Source organism: Biomphalaria glabrata, chromosome 6 (assembly GCF_947242115.1).
Source record: "Biomphalaria glabrata chromosome 6, xgBioGlab47.1, whole genome shotgun sequence".
Lineage (NCBI taxonomy): Eukaryota > Metazoa > Mollusca > Gastropoda > Planorbidae > Biomphalaria > Biomphalaria glabrata.
This window is the reverse complement of record NC_074716.1, coordinates 8153852-8170956: the sequence shown is the minus strand read 5'-3', so window position 1 is coordinate 8170956 and position 17105 is coordinate 8153852. Positions and strand designations below refer to the sequence as shown.

General features: G+C 33.9%; 1 protein-coding gene across 2 annotated transcripts in view; it reads right to left on the bottom strand.

The window, feature by feature from the left end:
- The window catches only part of LOC106078569 (cilia and flagella-associated protein 47-like), a 66113-nt gene that overhangs the window by 46781 nt on the left and 2227 nt on the right, over positions 1-17105 (bottom strand). The window contains exons 2-22 of one of the 2 annotated variants that reach the window (XM_056032232.1): positions 16331-16369; positions 15665-15819; positions 14743-14950; positions 14005-14051; positions 13406-13637; positions 12469-12635; positions 11437-11564; positions 10472-10738; positions 9226-9384; positions 8238-8472; positions 7358-7510; positions 7146-7249; positions 6899-6981; positions 6467-6563; positions 6062-6165; positions 5304-5416; positions 5026-5159; positions 3060-3301; positions 2160-2282; positions 1518-1727; positions 82-150 (exon numbers count right to left, since the gene is read on the bottom strand). In XM_056032232.1, coding sequence (XP_055888207.1) covers positions 82-150; positions 1518-1727; positions 2160-2282; positions 3060-3301; positions 5026-5159; positions 5304-5416; positions 6062-6165; positions 6467-6563; positions 6899-6981; positions 7146-7249; positions 7358-7510; positions 8238-8472; positions 9226-9384; positions 10472-10738; positions 11437-11564; positions 12469-12635; positions 13406-13637; positions 14005-14051; positions 14743-14950; positions 15665-15819; positions 16331-16369 — 3069 coding nt within the window. The remainder of the gene's footprint in view (positions 1-81; positions 151-1517; positions 1728-2159; positions 2283-3059; positions 3302-5025; positions 5160-5303; positions 5417-6061; positions 6166-6466; positions 6564-6898; positions 6982-7145; positions 7250-7357; positions 7511-8237; positions 8473-9225; positions 9385-10471; positions 10739-11436; positions 11565-12468; positions 12636-13405; positions 13638-14004; positions 14052-14742; positions 14951-15664; positions 15820-16330; positions 16370-17105) is intronic. The other variant, XM_056032233.1, reaches the window with a different exon arrangement.

The following is a 17105-nucleotide window of genomic DNA, read 5'->3' as shown; positions in this document are numbered from 1 at the left end:
TGAAGTTCTGACTTCAGATAGTGTATAAATATCATGAGACTAAAAACATAGAAACCAAATGCAATATTTCAATACAAGTACCTTGTTATATAGTTGGAAGGGCATTACTGCAGTTGACCCACAATATACTCCTCCAAAACTAAAAGCTGACTGTAACAAAAGTTTAAAAAAATACAATTAGAAAATTAGAAAAGAGATTAAGAATTCAGGATTAATTCTAAGTGGGGGATCAAATGTTGTTGTTTCTCATTTCAAGATGATACTATCAATTATAATGAGATGCAGTCTTTTCAAAATTGTTTTTCTATAGCACAGGGAGGCAGAGGGTGTCTAGAAGAAGGTTCTCCTGCTGTCTTTAGGTCCTCAGCAAACACAACTCAGCACAAGTTGGGTTTCAAACTTGAGTCTCTGAAAGGTAGCCAAGCAGTTTAGTACTCTCAGCCATACAGCCCAGTTGGAAATACAGAAATAAATAACTGGCTGAAGAAAATGCAGAAAGACTAGGAAGACTAATTCAAAAGTAATGCATGTTCTAAAATCTACAACAAAAGAAAAACTTCAATTAGAGGCTTTATAATATTCTAATTATAGGCCTGTAGATCTAGACATAGAAGACAGTGCACAAAATGTTACTGAACATTAATTTATTAAACTCTTTAATGAACAGGGTCTACATGTGGACATACCCTAAGACATATAGTCTGTTCAAGATAAATATTTTCTAGTCCTCTAGCCAAATTTTAATTAATTTAAAAAAAAATACTTTGTAAAATAATAAGTCAAACCAGTTTTCTAAGTGTGGCCAACAAGCTAAAAATTCTTTTCACAACAATGTACATCAACGGTAAAAGTTCTAGGAAAATTGTTAGAGCCGTTTTCAAGAACCTTGTCTGCCCACCCACCCATTCTTGAATGTGTGACTTGGATAAAGGTATCATAAGGAAATGGTTTGATGAAGCTAAGCAAAGGGAGACAATCCTGCAGAGAGAAAACAAAACAGCAAGTAGCATTACATAGAAGAAGTTCTACAAAAGTTTTCACAGACTTTCTGGGATGTCAAATAAAATGAGGGGAAGATAGAGTACATTAAAACCTTGTACTGGAAGAGACACGACACATAATGACAGGAAACCAAAATACATAAAGGAAACAAAAAGTGATGCCAAAAGAGGTTTAACAGACTCTCAAGCAAGTGTATTATAATAGTGAAGAGTTAAAGAAATCCAAGATCTATCAGTAGAGTAGCTCCAAGCTACACCACACATTTGATTTGATAATTTCACAAGCTTCAGATATTTGAGAAATAAATAGTCAAGCATCTTAGTCCAAACCTCCAGCAAGACAACAAGGGATGACACCAAGCAGGCTATTGGGATAACAAATGGAAGTGTATTTACTGGTAGTGTTTAAGATGTTTGTTTTCAAGTGTTGGGACAGTTGAGATTTGACTAATAAAACTTGTAGTTAAAATTTAATGTCTAAAAATAAGTCTTTTTCAATTATGAAGAGTTCATTACCACATCGAAGTTAATGACGGGTGCTTCAACACTTCCTCCTATCCTAAGCTCAAGAGATTTCCCTCCTTTGATCGAGATGTGAATCTTTGTGTCAAATTTGAGGATGGAGTCGGAATTCAAGGCCACATGAATCTCTGCACTGCCTCCAACCGGAACGACACCTTGAACTGGACTCACAGACAGGCCAGGCAATGGATTGGGGTCTGAAATCTTTATTTAAAAAATCAAGGTAAAACGTAATAGATTATAAAGGGATGAAACTGTTTGCACATTCTTTGGAGGGAAAAAGAGAAAATTGTGCAGGGAATACATGTCTCACTACATCAATAAATAGCAAATAACTTTATAATATCTTTATATGGGGTCATATGTGTAGGTAACTTAATGACAATGAACTTGTCTGTAGGGCTAAAGTTCTCGAATTTAATCCATTCTCTAAACTTTAATGGTCTTTAATTTAGATTTGAGAGTATTCATAAATGTATCAATTTTATTACGTATGTGATTGATTGAAAACCAATGTAAATTATATATGTTATTTATTGATACACAATACAGACTTCATTTAAAGCTAAAAATTGTAAAACTCTCAAAATGTAAGTATATAAATCTCTTGGGTTGATCTGGGTATTTTCTCTCTACCTGAAAGTAGGCGTGATTATTTCCAGCATTGTGCAGTATTCCTACACCCACTGAAGTCAAATTGACTGGCACTATTCCAAAAGAAATACGCTGGTCAAGGAAATAAACATTGGTGGTGCCAAGCTAGAAATAAAAAGAAATATCCTGGATGAACTAACAATATCATATTAGAAGAAACAAAAATGATATATAAAATGCATATCAGAAATAAATTTTTAAAATTTCCAGAATGAATATTGATAATAATCTTAAAAAAAAACTGATTATGTCATCAGTGACAAATGACTAGTATGATGTAACAAAACAGTTGTCCTATCAAATTTAAGAATTCAATTTGAATTTTAAAAGTATAGTCATATATACAATTGTAATAATTTCTGTATTTATAATTTAAAGCATGAACTTTATATCATAAGGAGGTGCAGTAGCTGAGTGGTAAAGTGCTAGGCTTTTGAACCGGAGGGTCCCAGGTTCTAATCCTGGTAAAGACTAGGACTTTTAATTTGGGGATCATAAGGGTGCCTCTGAGTCCTCCCAGCTCTGATGGGTACCTGATATTAGTTGGGGAAAAGTAAAGGCAGTTGATTGTTGTGCTGGCTACATGACATCCTCATTAACCATGGGCCATAGAAACAGATGATCTTTACAACATCTGCCCCATTGATCACAAGGTTTGAAAGGGGAACTTTACTTGCTTTACTTACTGATATCATAAAACATAATAAGTACTATATTTATAAAGAATATACAAGTAAAGAGGGTCTTTAATAAATGATGCTGTAGTTTCTATAGGTAAGTTTATTTTACAAACCCTTAGTTTATGAGACCATCACTGCTTGTATTACATCATATTTTAAAAAAAGTTACACAATAAAAAATAAAAAAATATGAATTAATTACTTCTGCTTTGCAAACAAGATTAGAAGAGTCTCCACCATTGACAGAGAGTGTGAAGGAGCCCTCTTCAGGTGCACTGTAGGAAGAATGCCAGACAATCTCACAATCCAAGTCTGATTCAGGATCTACAACTCCTGAAGCGGGTCGAATGGAGAATGCTGTCCCTTTCTCTGTCAAGTTTGGTAACCAGGTGAACTCAGCTGGATAGTTTAATCGATTGTAGAGTGTAATGACTCCACGATAACCTGAAAATACAATTTTTTTTTTACCATATGAAAAATTACATAACTGAATGATATGTAAATCCCTCCTACTCTGATTTTGATGTATACCCAAATTATATCTTGGCCAGGAACAGTTGTTTTTCAAGTTCTAGTACAGTCCAAACAAAAATTTTCTGACATGCATTTCCCTCTGAGCTTACAATACAATATGATCAACTCATACTTCTAGAAACAAACTTTACAGATTTAGATCATTATGGCTGAGATACTTCTAGACCCAAACTTTACAGATTTAGGTTATTATTATTATAGCTTTTATATAGCGCTACTTTCATGCTTTAGCATGCTCAGAGCGCTTTTGGTCCAATCTCATTTGTGGACCAGTGGGGGGAGGGGGTATCTAGGAGTTGGTTTTCCGTGCTGCCTTTAGGCGCTCAGTAAACACAACTCTGCCCAAGTCGGGTGTTGAACCTCAAGCCCCCTTCTAGGTAGCCAAGCCAAGCCAAATTCAAGCGCACTTGGACTCTCGACCACGCTTCCCACAATATTATGGTTGTCCTCTATTTTATTTAAGTTGATGAAGCCTTTTGCCATTCCTGGCTTGTAAGTGAAAGCCTTTCCATTGGTCATTGGTGATTTGTCTTGACTTAATGTAGACCTTTCTAAGAAGTTAAGTTAGTATGCAGATATATAACAAGGCCTAAAATCTTTCTTGAGAAAAGATAGAGCAATAAGCAATTATTTTTTAAGCCCAGTGAAAAGATAAGTGTGTTGTGCGTGAGCGCAAAAAGAGTGATAGAGATGTTTTGATAAGTTAAACTAGAAAAAGTGAGTCTCTAGTGTATCCATCAGAAAAGAACTAAATGAAATATACTTTTGCCCATGCTGAATGCTATAAGAAATGCTACAGCTCTTATATTATTCATGAAGGTTCATTATATAGATCATATCCCCATCTCTTCTTTACTTGTTTATAGGGTTAAATAAGAATTAAGCAATTAGTAATTAAATTTTATGTTGCTGGTGATGAAATATAGTCAAAAAGATTATTAAAATAACACTGACAAAAAAGAATAAATAGAAAAAGTTGAGAGAACTAAGAAACTTATAAACAGAAATTAGATTTTACAGAGAACAATTCAATAAATAGAATAAAGATGATAGTCTTTGAATGAAACTGGAGCTGTAAATGTATATTTTTAAAGAGTTTTTATTCACTGGCAAAACTGTTCCGACTAACAGATGAAGGGGTGAAGATGGATGCCTGGCACCTCAAACCAGGAGCTTCAGGTAGACGTAGCTTGTCAGCCTGGTAAGGCAATTCATCTAGGAGAGGGGTACTCTGACTTCAAACCTCTGCAGCTTAATTGCTACCTACTCACTGTCTTGAGTTGCTATATTGAGAGACATAAAGTTAAAACAGGGACATTGTTTGTCTACTATATGCCTAACGGCTTTTAGTGTGTCGGCTCTGTTTGGATTGTTGGTGAAGGCGGGTATTTCAAGATGGGGTGGGACAGAGTGGGTCATGTGACTTGATCTCTGGTTGGTGGGGTTTTGCTGGAAGGACAACACCACTGATCAGAAAAATTCTTTAATTGGGAATGTGAATGGTCCAGTGGTTTGTTTGCTTGCACTATGTTGCTGCTAGAGGGGGTTGCTACATTTAATCCGCCATTTTCTCTCATTGAAAATTTGGTTCCTAGTGTTGTGTTTATAAAATGTACTATGTATGCAGCACTCACCAGCCTCAGCAGGCATTCCATGCTGTGGTTTCAAGACAATCTTATTGGTAGATAATTCCAATGCTATTTGGCAAACTTCTGCTAGCACAGTCACGTGATGCTTGAAAAAGCCATTCACTGTATACAGCACTGACCTAAAGAAATATAAATAGTCTCTCTAAGGATGGAAAACATTTTAATATAAATTGTCATTAGCAAATAGAACACATACACACACACACACAAAATAATAGCATCAGAAAAGTAAAACAATGTGTACAAGACAATCAAAAGCTTACCTTTGAAATTTTCCTTTTGTTCTAGATTCAAAAATGACTGGAATTACTGCCTTAGAATGAGGGGGGACAACTTGAGATAAAGGACAACTTTGTCTTAGTTCTGTACAGTCAATCTAAATAAACAATGATGAAACAAAATGTCTGTCTTCTGTTGGCACATTTCAGACCTTGTTTGCCCAATAATCCCCCTCTCCCTAAGTCCTTATCTATTCTATCTGCCATAATATTATTAAAATCTTCCAAATGCTAGATACCAAAGATATGACTAAATGTCTATTTCTAACATTGGAAGATAATTTTACAATTAAGACAGTAATAAAGAATGTACAGTCAATGGATACTTATGCCTACTTTATAAAATGGTGTTAACATCAAAAAATTATTTTGGCTAAAAAATAAATTGCATAATATGTATCCTATAAGATTAAACTTTCAAACCAAAGAGTCTAAAGAATAAAACATTCAAGAGCCAAATTTACTCATTCTCAAATGTATCATTTTATTTATTGCATTATGTATTACTGGAGAAAAGATTAGTTCAGTTGTTAGATACCGCTTAACATAATCAGATTTACAGAGTGCTAAACTGTCATACAACAAACTAGTTAGATGTAGAAGATGCCCAAACTATCTGTAGGTTAAGCACATGCACACACAATATTTATTAGAATTCAGAGGATTTTTTACATTAAAACATGTTCAGATTTTACTGAGTATCTGTACTCTAAATGCTATAGTATAAGATAAGTAAAGCCTACCTCAGCCACAACATGGATATATTGGTCCAAGTTATTGACAATGTTCAGTTCTTGATGACACACAGAGCCTACACACACTTTGCCAAAGTCAATAACTGGAGGACCTGTGACCACAGCAACACAATATAGTCAATGAAACTTTTATTTTATAATGTATATGTACCAAAGTAGATTGAATGAAAGTTCCTTCTATATTATCTACCTCCTAAATGTGTATGCCTAAATGTGTATGCCTAAATGTGTATGCCTAAATGTGTATGCCTAAATGTGTATGCCTAAATGTGTATAGTTGAAGAGAAAACTTTTTACTTACAGAAAAAAAATTAATTAATTGACAATAAATATTTATATAAATTTGGAAATGAAATGTAGAGTCAAGCTTCATTCCCCTAGAATCTAACTTACCCACTATTATCTGATGTAACTGTTGTGGTGTTAACCTCCAGGAACATTCTTTCTTTTCTACATCAGTTGTTGGTATAGCATTGAGGCCTTCACAAACCTAATAACAAAAAGACTTCAATGAAGTATACTTGATTATGTCCCAAAAAGTCCCAAAACTTTTTCCTTAGCAGTACACTTCGCACATACTGAGTATATAGCGGAACAATTTTTTTATTTTTTTTTAAAGAGATTAATTCACATGGTGGCCTACTAGTTAATTATTCCAGAAGTTTGTGGAGCACCTATTTAGGCCTCACTAGGGTTCCGCAGAACACAGTTTGGGAAACAATAATTCCACATTTAAAAGTTGTAAATATATATCAAAATTTGTAGAGCAATTAATAAACCTGACTGTGTGAATAAATACAAACTATTGAGAATAAGTTGACTTACAGGTTTGGATGTTGCTTCCGACTCTAGTGCAGCCAATTCTTTGGTACTAAGAAGTTTCCATTGAGAATTAGGTGCTTCCAGAGCTAAAAAAGAGAAGTTATTCTTAGCAACACTGCAAGGTAAATAATTAGCAGACTTTAAAATATAAGCAGCCTGGTTGAAAAATTTTTACAATTGGCACAAACATTTTAATTTCATTATAAATATTAAAAGCTTTTGGAATTACTTCCCCTGCTAGAACTCTCACCTGGGGGATCAGTTTTGATCTCATCCTGTTTTAACTTTTTGGGTTTTATTCCTGAAGCACTTTTCAATCCAATGTCTATTGGATTATTGGTTTCAAGAAACTCTCTGGGGAACAATAATGTAACATATCGTATATTACTACAATGTGCAAACAATTTTTTTTTCTTTAGATTTAAGACTTAAACATTATTTATAATAAAGAAGAAAACAAACTTCATTTTCTGTTTAGCAATCCATTTCTCTTTCTGTTCATAGAGTGTCTGAGAGTAGGCTTCATCATGCTTCTTCTTCTTTTCTATTTCTAGATCATCATAAGAATAGTCAGAATCAATGTAGTTGTAACGATCTGTTCTGGTGAACAAAGTTCTGTAAAGAGAAGGCATAAAGGAAGAAAAAAATGAAGTTTACTTCAAATATTATTGCCAACGCTAAATATAGTTAGCTCAATTTTTCAAATCGAGAGAAAAAAAAAAATTTTATAAATGCCATGATAAATAATTTCAAATAACAATCCTGTAGATAATCAACGCTCATGTATTACTTCATATTTCACAAGCCTAATATATCTAGCTTTTGATAATTTTACTGAATCTGCCAGGAAAGCATTTACGGTAATTTAGAGTTTAAATCTTAAAAAAGCATGCATAATTAGATTTACACGTGGATCCACGTAAAACATAATTATATTCTTCTTTGAAGTAATGTCTATAATTTATCTTTTTCTCTCCTAATTAATGATACCATCGTTGATTTGACCCCATTAAATTAAGTTAAATTAAATTTTGGTTTTATAAATTTTTATTTGTGTTATATAAAAAGAGCATGCATTCTCCTATATTCTACACCAAAAGTAACGTTTTCTGATAATAATTTTTTTTTATTGAATTTTGATCATAACAAGGTAGAATGTACAGATCTGAAAAATTAACAATTCTGTCAGAACGTGGAAAATAACTATGGAGATAAAGAGTTAAAAGATAAGGTTTGATGAGATACTTTAAAATCCCATTTAAACAAGAAGAATTAATGAGTCTAATTTTAATTTAGTTCAATCAATCAGATTTTAGCTGTATTTGTTTTATTAAAAACTTACTGATATTTTTCTTTCCTGTCAAAAGGACGAATGCTCTGAGCTCTGTCATTGGGGAAAGCCACTTTAGAATCAGTTTCCTTCATATGATCAGCAGACTTTGTGTTTCTGTTGACAAGATGATGCAACTTGGTCTTCTTAGCACCATTCATCGCCATCCTGGGCTGGTTATCATTGAGATTCTTAAATGTGGTATTGATATTGAGTCCAACTTCATTAGTGATCAGCGGTGTGATGCCTTTGTTGAGACATATTGATGATGTGTTATTCCTTGCATAAAATAGCAATCAAAGTACTAAATAGACAATAGGTATAGACAGAGAACATTTTTCCCTTTCGGAAAGAGATAAAAAATAATAGAGAGCAGCATCAACCAAAAATGGACAAGTTCTCACACAAACTTCACAAACAAAATTATGCATATTTCAAGCTATCAACCAATAATTTTTTCCATCCAAGCAAAACAACAGAATGAGAAGAGCACATATTCTGGAAGGTGAATATTGAACTAGCAAAACAAGCCTTTGTCACCAGAGAATGTTGACCATGTCCTACAAAGCTAAACAACATACTGAGCCCAAAACACTTTCCTTTAGATGAAAAACTATAGGAAGAGCTATCTGATCTGGAAACCACTATGTAGTTTATCTCAGATATAGGACTGGTTATCTAAACCCTCTAACTTGAAAATGAGAATACATGTGAAGAAAGAAGACAAAGAATATAAAAATATATAAATGATATGGAACAATCTAATCCTAACAGCTGAAAAGTTGCTGATCTTTATATAGTTATACTGATAACATATTTATAATAATAATAATACAATATGAATTTTATTTTATCATAATGAATCTTTGATTGATGAGGATTGCAGCCTGTTCATGTGGTGGGACTGTAATTCGATGGTTAACATGGTCCCAGGTGCAAACACTGCACGCATCCCAAACATGTAAAGCAACACCAAATTCAAGTTTATTCAAAAGCTGACCTGGATTAAACTTTGGTTTGGGTACGGTGGTCACTGGGTCACTAGTACCATGCAGTTTGATGGGCAGTGTGTAGATGACCTCAGCATGGGAGTTGGCAGGATGACTCTTGTCAGCCACTTCACCAATCACATCAAGACAGAGGTCAGGTTTAAAAGTACCTATAGAACAAAGGATATTAACCAATTAATTTTTCTCTAATGATTCAAGTCATAATCAAAGTCACACAAATGTAATTTATCTTCACAATAAATTTGTAAACAATAAATAGTGCATTTCATTATTATAAATTTAGGCCTTTAGATATTATATGCAAATAAATATACAATTACCAAAATATGTATGAAAATGACCTATTAAAGATGTCTTATTAGTTATAAACATATATTAACAGGAAATGATGAAAATGATTTTTTAGTTTTTGAATTCTTGATTTAAAAAATATTTATTTCATCTTATGTTAATAGAAAACTACAATGGACCTCATTCACCAATCGTAAACAAACAACATTGAGTCATGTGCTTCTCTACCTCTTCTGTACAAATAACAATCTAATTTTTATCAACAATGGTTATGACGTTACAGTTTCTTTTGTTGTTTTATCAATATTATCACATAACCGTTCTTTTTGGTGAATGAGGTCAAATGCAACAGTTTATAAGCATTTGTTGCGTAAGCATCTGACTTGCTGACTTTACTTTAATTAAAAGGGGTACTCCTTTGAGACCTTGTGAAATATCTTACAGATGATATATAATGGCCATCTGTTTCCAGGGCCAACGTTTATCACAGGTGTCATGTGGCCAGCACAATGACCAGCCACCTTTTCTTCCCCAACATATGTCAGGTGATCCTTAGAGTTGGCTGGACTCCAAAAATTCAAAATCTCAATTTTCTCAGGGATTCTCATTACCCTTTGGTTTGAATTTGATTTTGATTTTGGGCACATCGGCACAATTTAGGCCATGTCGTGCCTGCAGTCCCTTAAGGACTACTCTCTCTCTAAACAACAAGGGCCAGATTCTATACAGTCATATCATTAAAATCAAGGTCTATTCACAGTTAACCCTTTGGTTTGAAAGACAAGCACCTTACCACTCAGCCACTATGCCCCACACTTTAATGAACTATTGTAATTATCATTTCCCCGATGTCCATATAAAGCTTCCAAACTTTCAACATATAAAGGCTTGGGTAAAAAAAAAATGTTAAGATTTATCAATACTAAATCACAATGAATCACTCACCAACTTTTTTAGGTGCGAAGGAGATGATGACATCTTGAGTTTGTCCGGGAAAAATTTTCCCATTAGGAGGGTGCGACGAAAAATGAGCAACACGCCTGAATTCAAATAAAGCTGGAAGAAATTTGGATTCATTTCTGATCGTGCACAAGACATCAGCATGCTCACCAACAGGACACTCTCCAAAATCATACTTGACAGAAGGAGATATGTTCATCAGTACTGGCAATGCTGTGCCAGTTAAAGCAACTTCTAAATGGGATCCTGGTGCTGTAATGAAAAATAATTATATGTTTATTTTTTTTTATTTTTAGAAAAACAAATTTACATGAAAAAAGTAATCTTTGAATAATACAAAATATTAAGCTTATCCCAAGATTTGAAATCCAGATCCTCATTTCAACAACCAAGTGTTAAGTTCCTCAGTTACAATCTCTCATAATTTATAAAAACAATATCCAGAATGAAGTCATTGAATTGATGCTAAGATTTCTATAATCAAATGTTAACTTTTCTTTTGGTATATTTACGTTTGTTTGTTTTACATGTTTCTGATTTTCTTTCAGATTTGAAGAAAATTACATCCATGCCCAAACCTCCTGCAGAACTGTGAGGGGTTAGAACCTAGAAATATCCAGCCCATTGAATGACAGCATACCACATGACCAGGCAGCTATACTGGAGAAATGGCTCAAATTTTTTGCATGTGGCAAAGATAATGAACACTTTCATATTTTTTCAACACAAGGGCTTCATCAAGAAAAACGTAATGATCGAACAATGATCCTAAACAAAATCTCCCATAGTAATGTCATTTATCAGTAACTATTGCAAAGATCATTCATTCAACAACATGCACTTACTGTACAGATACCAGAGTTGTTGTTGGTTTGTATAATTCAGTTCATTGTTACTATTATTAATTGACTTAAATTATTGAGCCTAAGAAATAACATTCAAGAACTAACCATTTGCATTCTGGTCACTGCTAAAGCCACTGCTGGCTCCAATAATCTGCAATCTCATGTAAAGGGCAAAATCCTTCCTAGGAGGAGGGCAGATGCTATTCTTCCAACCTTGTTTTGAGTAGTGCCATCTGGTGGACACACAAATATAGGGTACAATTTAACAAATTCCTTTTCCAATACCAGAGTATTGTGGAGTGTATGTGTGTGTTTCTGATGTAACCATGAGGAAAGTGGTGTGGATATTTTTGGTTGTGTAGGCTGAAAGAGTTTCTGATGTAACTATGAGATGGTATGTCATAATTCAAGTGAATAAATACTGGTGGGAGAGTTGAAGAGGTGAGACTAGCAAAAGAAATGAGAGAGAACAGACATGTATTTTTATTTTTATTATATAAATAAAAGTTATATTTAAGCTTGTTTTAAAAACAGCTTGTTCAAGTTTATTCCATCAAGAATTTAACAGGCCTTAATCAGTTTAGTTGTACTAGCTGTTTGGGGCAACAAATCAATCTCAGAGTATCAAACCACATTGTTCTATACTTTAACTTCAAAACAGAAAACTAATACTCTCTGGGCTGCAACAAAGTTCTTCTACTATCAGATTATTGTGAGCTGTAGTCAAAGAGCAAATAATTAGTAGATAACTCTACTAGACATGCATAAACAGAGGATATCTGTGGGTAACTAATTAGTTTCATTTTAATGGTTTTTGTTTTATATGCTTCAGATAATCCTTCAGAATTGAAGATTTATTATACACTCTTGTCCAAATCTAAAGAAGCATAGCGGGGGATGGCAGCAGGCAGGGTTTTAACTGGAGACCTGGCAGCCATAGTGCTTGATTAAGTAAGGCTAACATACATAAAATTGATGCTTAAGTTTAAATATATTTGCAAGGAGTATAAATTGAAGCTATTAGCTAAATTTTTACTTTCTTAGTAACCATGAGTGCATGATCCGCCTTGATTGCTTGAAAGTCAACTTTTGGTTTTAACTTATTGAAACTGATTTTTTTTTTTAATTTATACACACCTTGGACTAAATTTGAAAAATATGGGCACTTTTTGGTAAGGTTTGAGAACACCTTGGTTTGGAATAGCAGTCACCAAGGAGATGATTTCATTTGTATGTCCATTCTTTTGTGATGGGTCTTTTTCAACAGCCAGTGAGGCAGCTGTGGTTTGGGTGAAATCTACTCCCTTAGGTAAAAAAAACAACAACAGATGAGCAAAAAGTATTTAAACATTGTTTTAGCACTACAATTATTAATGCATGCTCTAAGTTTTTTTTTTCTATTGTTTATGTGTATGTTATAGTTTTTAACCAGTGATATGCTAAGTACATAAATCTGAGATTATAACTAATAAACTCTTAGTGCTTTGAGAGTTTACATACATATGAAATATCCCCCCCCCCCCCAATTCACAGAGAAAGACTTCAGGGGCACAGCTGAAAAAAACAGACACATCATGTTTGCATGATTTTTCATGATGATAGTAAGCCAAAGCAAATACCAATCAAATTCAAAAGAATTTAGAATGATTTAAATCAATAGTTCCAGGCTAGCAGAATTTTTCTTTTGGTAGCTACAATCTTCCGCAGATTGGCATGAATACAGCAGACTTGGTCAAACTTCGAGTTAAAGTGTCCCCACTGCGGGGAAGAAGAGGAGCAGGTCTGGGAAACCACAAATTTTCAAACATATGTACACAATGCAAAACAGCAGGGTTTCTGTCCAGGGCTTGTGAAGAGAGGATTAGAATCTCTGAAGCCCTCACTCCAATAAGGTTTGATAATGATGAATACAGTGGGGTGGAGGGAAGATAATTAAGTTTTGAAACTTAATTTATAACCAGACATGACCAATTATTTCTGAGGGAAACAATACCTGTTTTTTTGCAATTCAAAACTAGGCATGTGTTAGACTCACGAGTTTGAACATCAGCTGTAAGTATAATATCTGACTCACCAGTTCCTGAGCAACTGCATTCTCATCTAAGACTGCCACAAAACTGACTGGCTCAGGACCATTGTTAAACAGGAGAGCACACTCTGTCAAGTCTGTGCCATAGTATGTGTTACCAAATCGAATACAAGTGACTTTTGTGGTATTGTCTACTAAAGAAAGCAGCTCTAGAGATCTCTCAATTACATTTCCCCGGATCAACAATTTTAGAGGGTCTCGGCCATCCATAAATACTCTAGTGAAAAGAAAATATAGCAGGTAACATTCAGATAGTAAAGATCATATTTGTACTAGACACACTAAAACAACACGAGCTTCAATAAACACAATGATTTGATTAGCCTCTATTTATGTTCTTTACTCCAGCCACTTGTTCTCTAAACTGACTTCCTTTTACACACAGTCCTGACACACTGCTGTTCATTCAAGCATGTACACTCAAGGTCCACTGGTCATTTCATACACAGGCACACACACTGCACTACCAGCCACGCAAAACACATACACTTACTATCACAATATTGTTATAGTATATAATTCAACTTAATTAAATTGTAAATTGCATAATGGAATAAATCAAAAGGTAGAAAAAAACAACTTACTCAGCTTCTTCATTAAATTTCCCTGAGTTCTTGGTGACATACTCAATCTATTAAATAAGTTGGAGAAAAAAAAAAACATGAACATGAACTTTTCTTAATGTTCAGGCAAATTGTTTTTATAGACGCACATTGTTCTTTATAACAGCCATTTGAACCAAAAAGATCAGTCTACGTTGACCGAACATTTCTATTTTTATCTCTGGTAAACACAAAAAGACAAAAGCCAACGTTATGCTAAATGCTGAAGCCTTAGCCCTCTGACTTGACAAGCCTAGAAGCAAGACAAGACCAGGCAAGCAAGCCACACAAAGAAAGGGGTCACCCAAAGAAAAGCTGGCCAGACAACATACAAAACTGAACCAGCCTCTCTCTTGATATCCTTCTAAGAACAGACAAGCAGAGAGAGAGATTTGTTAACACAAACTCTTACAGCACCCCTATGATGAAAGTCAAGGAACAGATGAGTGTTTGCTAGTCCTGCAATTAGCTAGCAAGTATCAAGTGTTTACATTATAAATAATAAATGTAATATTTATTAGAAAACAAGATTACAAAGAGAGTTTGTGTTATTACACAAACTCAGACAGTTTGTGTTATTACACAAACTCAGAGGCAGCCCTCGTTGGATCCCTTTGAAAACAAAGGTCAAAAATATTTGATAGAAAATCTGCCACTGTAACTTATCAAATAAGGGTTACATTAAATTTTCATTATGAAATATAACAAAAATATATTCACCTTTATTTTGGTTTCACTGTTAGCTGGCACCAGACCTTGATTGGGAACTATCGCGATTGGATGATATCCACTGTATTTCAGTTCAAATCGACCAGGTTTTGAGCCAGTATTTGTCACGGTTATCTCCCTGGCTACCACTTTGCTGTTGGTGACCACTGTACCGAAATCAACTTCCTTATCAATGTCCAACACTGGTTGACTAGGATAACTGACATTACATAGTGAAGAAGAAAAAAAATTCTAATAGTGTTGTTATGTTAGTAATTGTTTTGTATTTGTTGGAGTAGTCTCCCTTGATTTTGTATTTGTTTTGGTTTCATCCTAAATGGCAGCTGCCAGGAATTCAGAGATCTGCTAATAAACTGTTATTCATTACATTCTAAAGTTGTGTTTTTAAATACTTAATTTTTATGATATGAACAAAACAGATTCTGCCCTGAAATTCTATGTAATGTTTCCCCCTACTTCTTATTGTTTTATTGAGAAATAAGATTCCATATTAAAATAATTTAAGCAGCATTTCATTTCAAACTGTATAATCCAACTTATTACAGCCTATATTTTTTTAAGGCCTGTATTCAATAGTACTGTAAATGAATAAATTATATTAGAATCTCAATTTGATACATAAATCTAACAAAAATTATAATAGTTGTTCTGTTAGCAATTGTTTTGTTTAGAATTGGGTGCCCTAAAAATCCCATGATTCAAAATCCCAGTCTTCACCAAGATTTGATCCTGCGACCCCTTCGGTTCAGAAGACAAGCACTTAACCACTCAGCCACCGCACCCCAATATAAATATTAAGCGCTCGTTAAAATGTATTTGAGAGTCTACATATCTACTATTTATTTTACTCAATTACCTTGGAGTATGTATCTAAGGATTTAATCACTAGCCAACCTAAAAAAATAAAACTTACGAATATATTGGGACTTCTAAAATATTGCCATCCACTGAGATGATGATTCTGTCCTTTTCTTCTCTTTCAATTGAAGATTCACATAGCACAACTGCTGTCACAGATAAACCTGGGGCTACTGGCTCTTCTGGGTTTTTTACTTTCAATGCAAAACACTATGTGGGATAGAGGGAAACAATATGTCAATAAAAACTTGACAACTATAAAATGTAAATTCAATAACAAATCTATACAATAACTTTTAAGCAGAAACTTCTATTTATATAGCAAATAAACTCCCTAGTTAATTTTAAAGGTTTCAAAGATTTATTTACATTTTCAAATACAATAGTTTTCACCAACCATAATGCTAATTTTAAAGATTTAATTTATAGATTCATCAAGGTTTAACACAGTGAATCTCAAACTTTCCTTATTCAGAGTTAAACTGTTAATTTACAAAATGCTCTTTTTGCTCCTATGTCTTTTAAACAAGTTTCTGTTGTTCAAGACTCAATCTATAACATGAAAGCCAGTATGGCTAATAGTCTGCAAATCTAAGGTAAACAGTTTGAGAACAGCGTATGTAAACAAAAAATGCTAACAAAATGTAATACTAATAAACATACAAAGAAAGCATAAATAAAACAATACGATTATGAACTTATACATATGAAAAACATTTACTGAGTCTTTATTAAAAGGACCTCCTGTAACCTTTCTGAGCTGTTAATAAACAAAAAGAAGCAATGTACAATTTGTTATAATTTGTCAGCACTATTGGTTCCGGCAAAAGACAAAAAAAAATTAATGTGATACAAATTGTTGAAATAAATTATATTAATAAAAAATAATGTTAACCCAAACCCATTCTATGGACACTATTTGAAGAAGGCATAGAGGTGAATGGACATATTCTAAGTGGAAAAATTACCTTTTCATGTGTGTAAAGAGTATATGTATATTGTATATGTATAATTCTCTTCATGGCTCAACAGTCTGGACACCAAGAAGTAATGGAAAGATCACTCTTTTATTTCTTCAAGTCAGACTACTGTTACCTCACGTAACTTTAGCGGTGAAAAAAAAAGGGGGGGGGGAGAACACACAGTATTCACCTGTCACTAAATAGCAGGGCCAGACTTAACCATTGTGACCAAGAAGTCAAGGGAAAAAAAAGAGGGGGGGTGACAAGTAATCTACTCTGTACTCACCCGTCACTAAATAGCAGGGCCGGACTTAACCATTGTGGGGCCCTATGCGAAACGGATTTTGCAGGGCCAAGTTTCGGTAGGGATACGGATAATAAGTGAAAAGTAAGAGTTTCTATTACAAAATAAATTCGCCTTTGCATTTTATTCATTCTTTATAACGTACAGAATTACTTTACGAGCCTTGCGTGTAGCGAAGTCATACAGTATATCATAAAAATTCTATTTCCTACATACATCACGCTCAATAG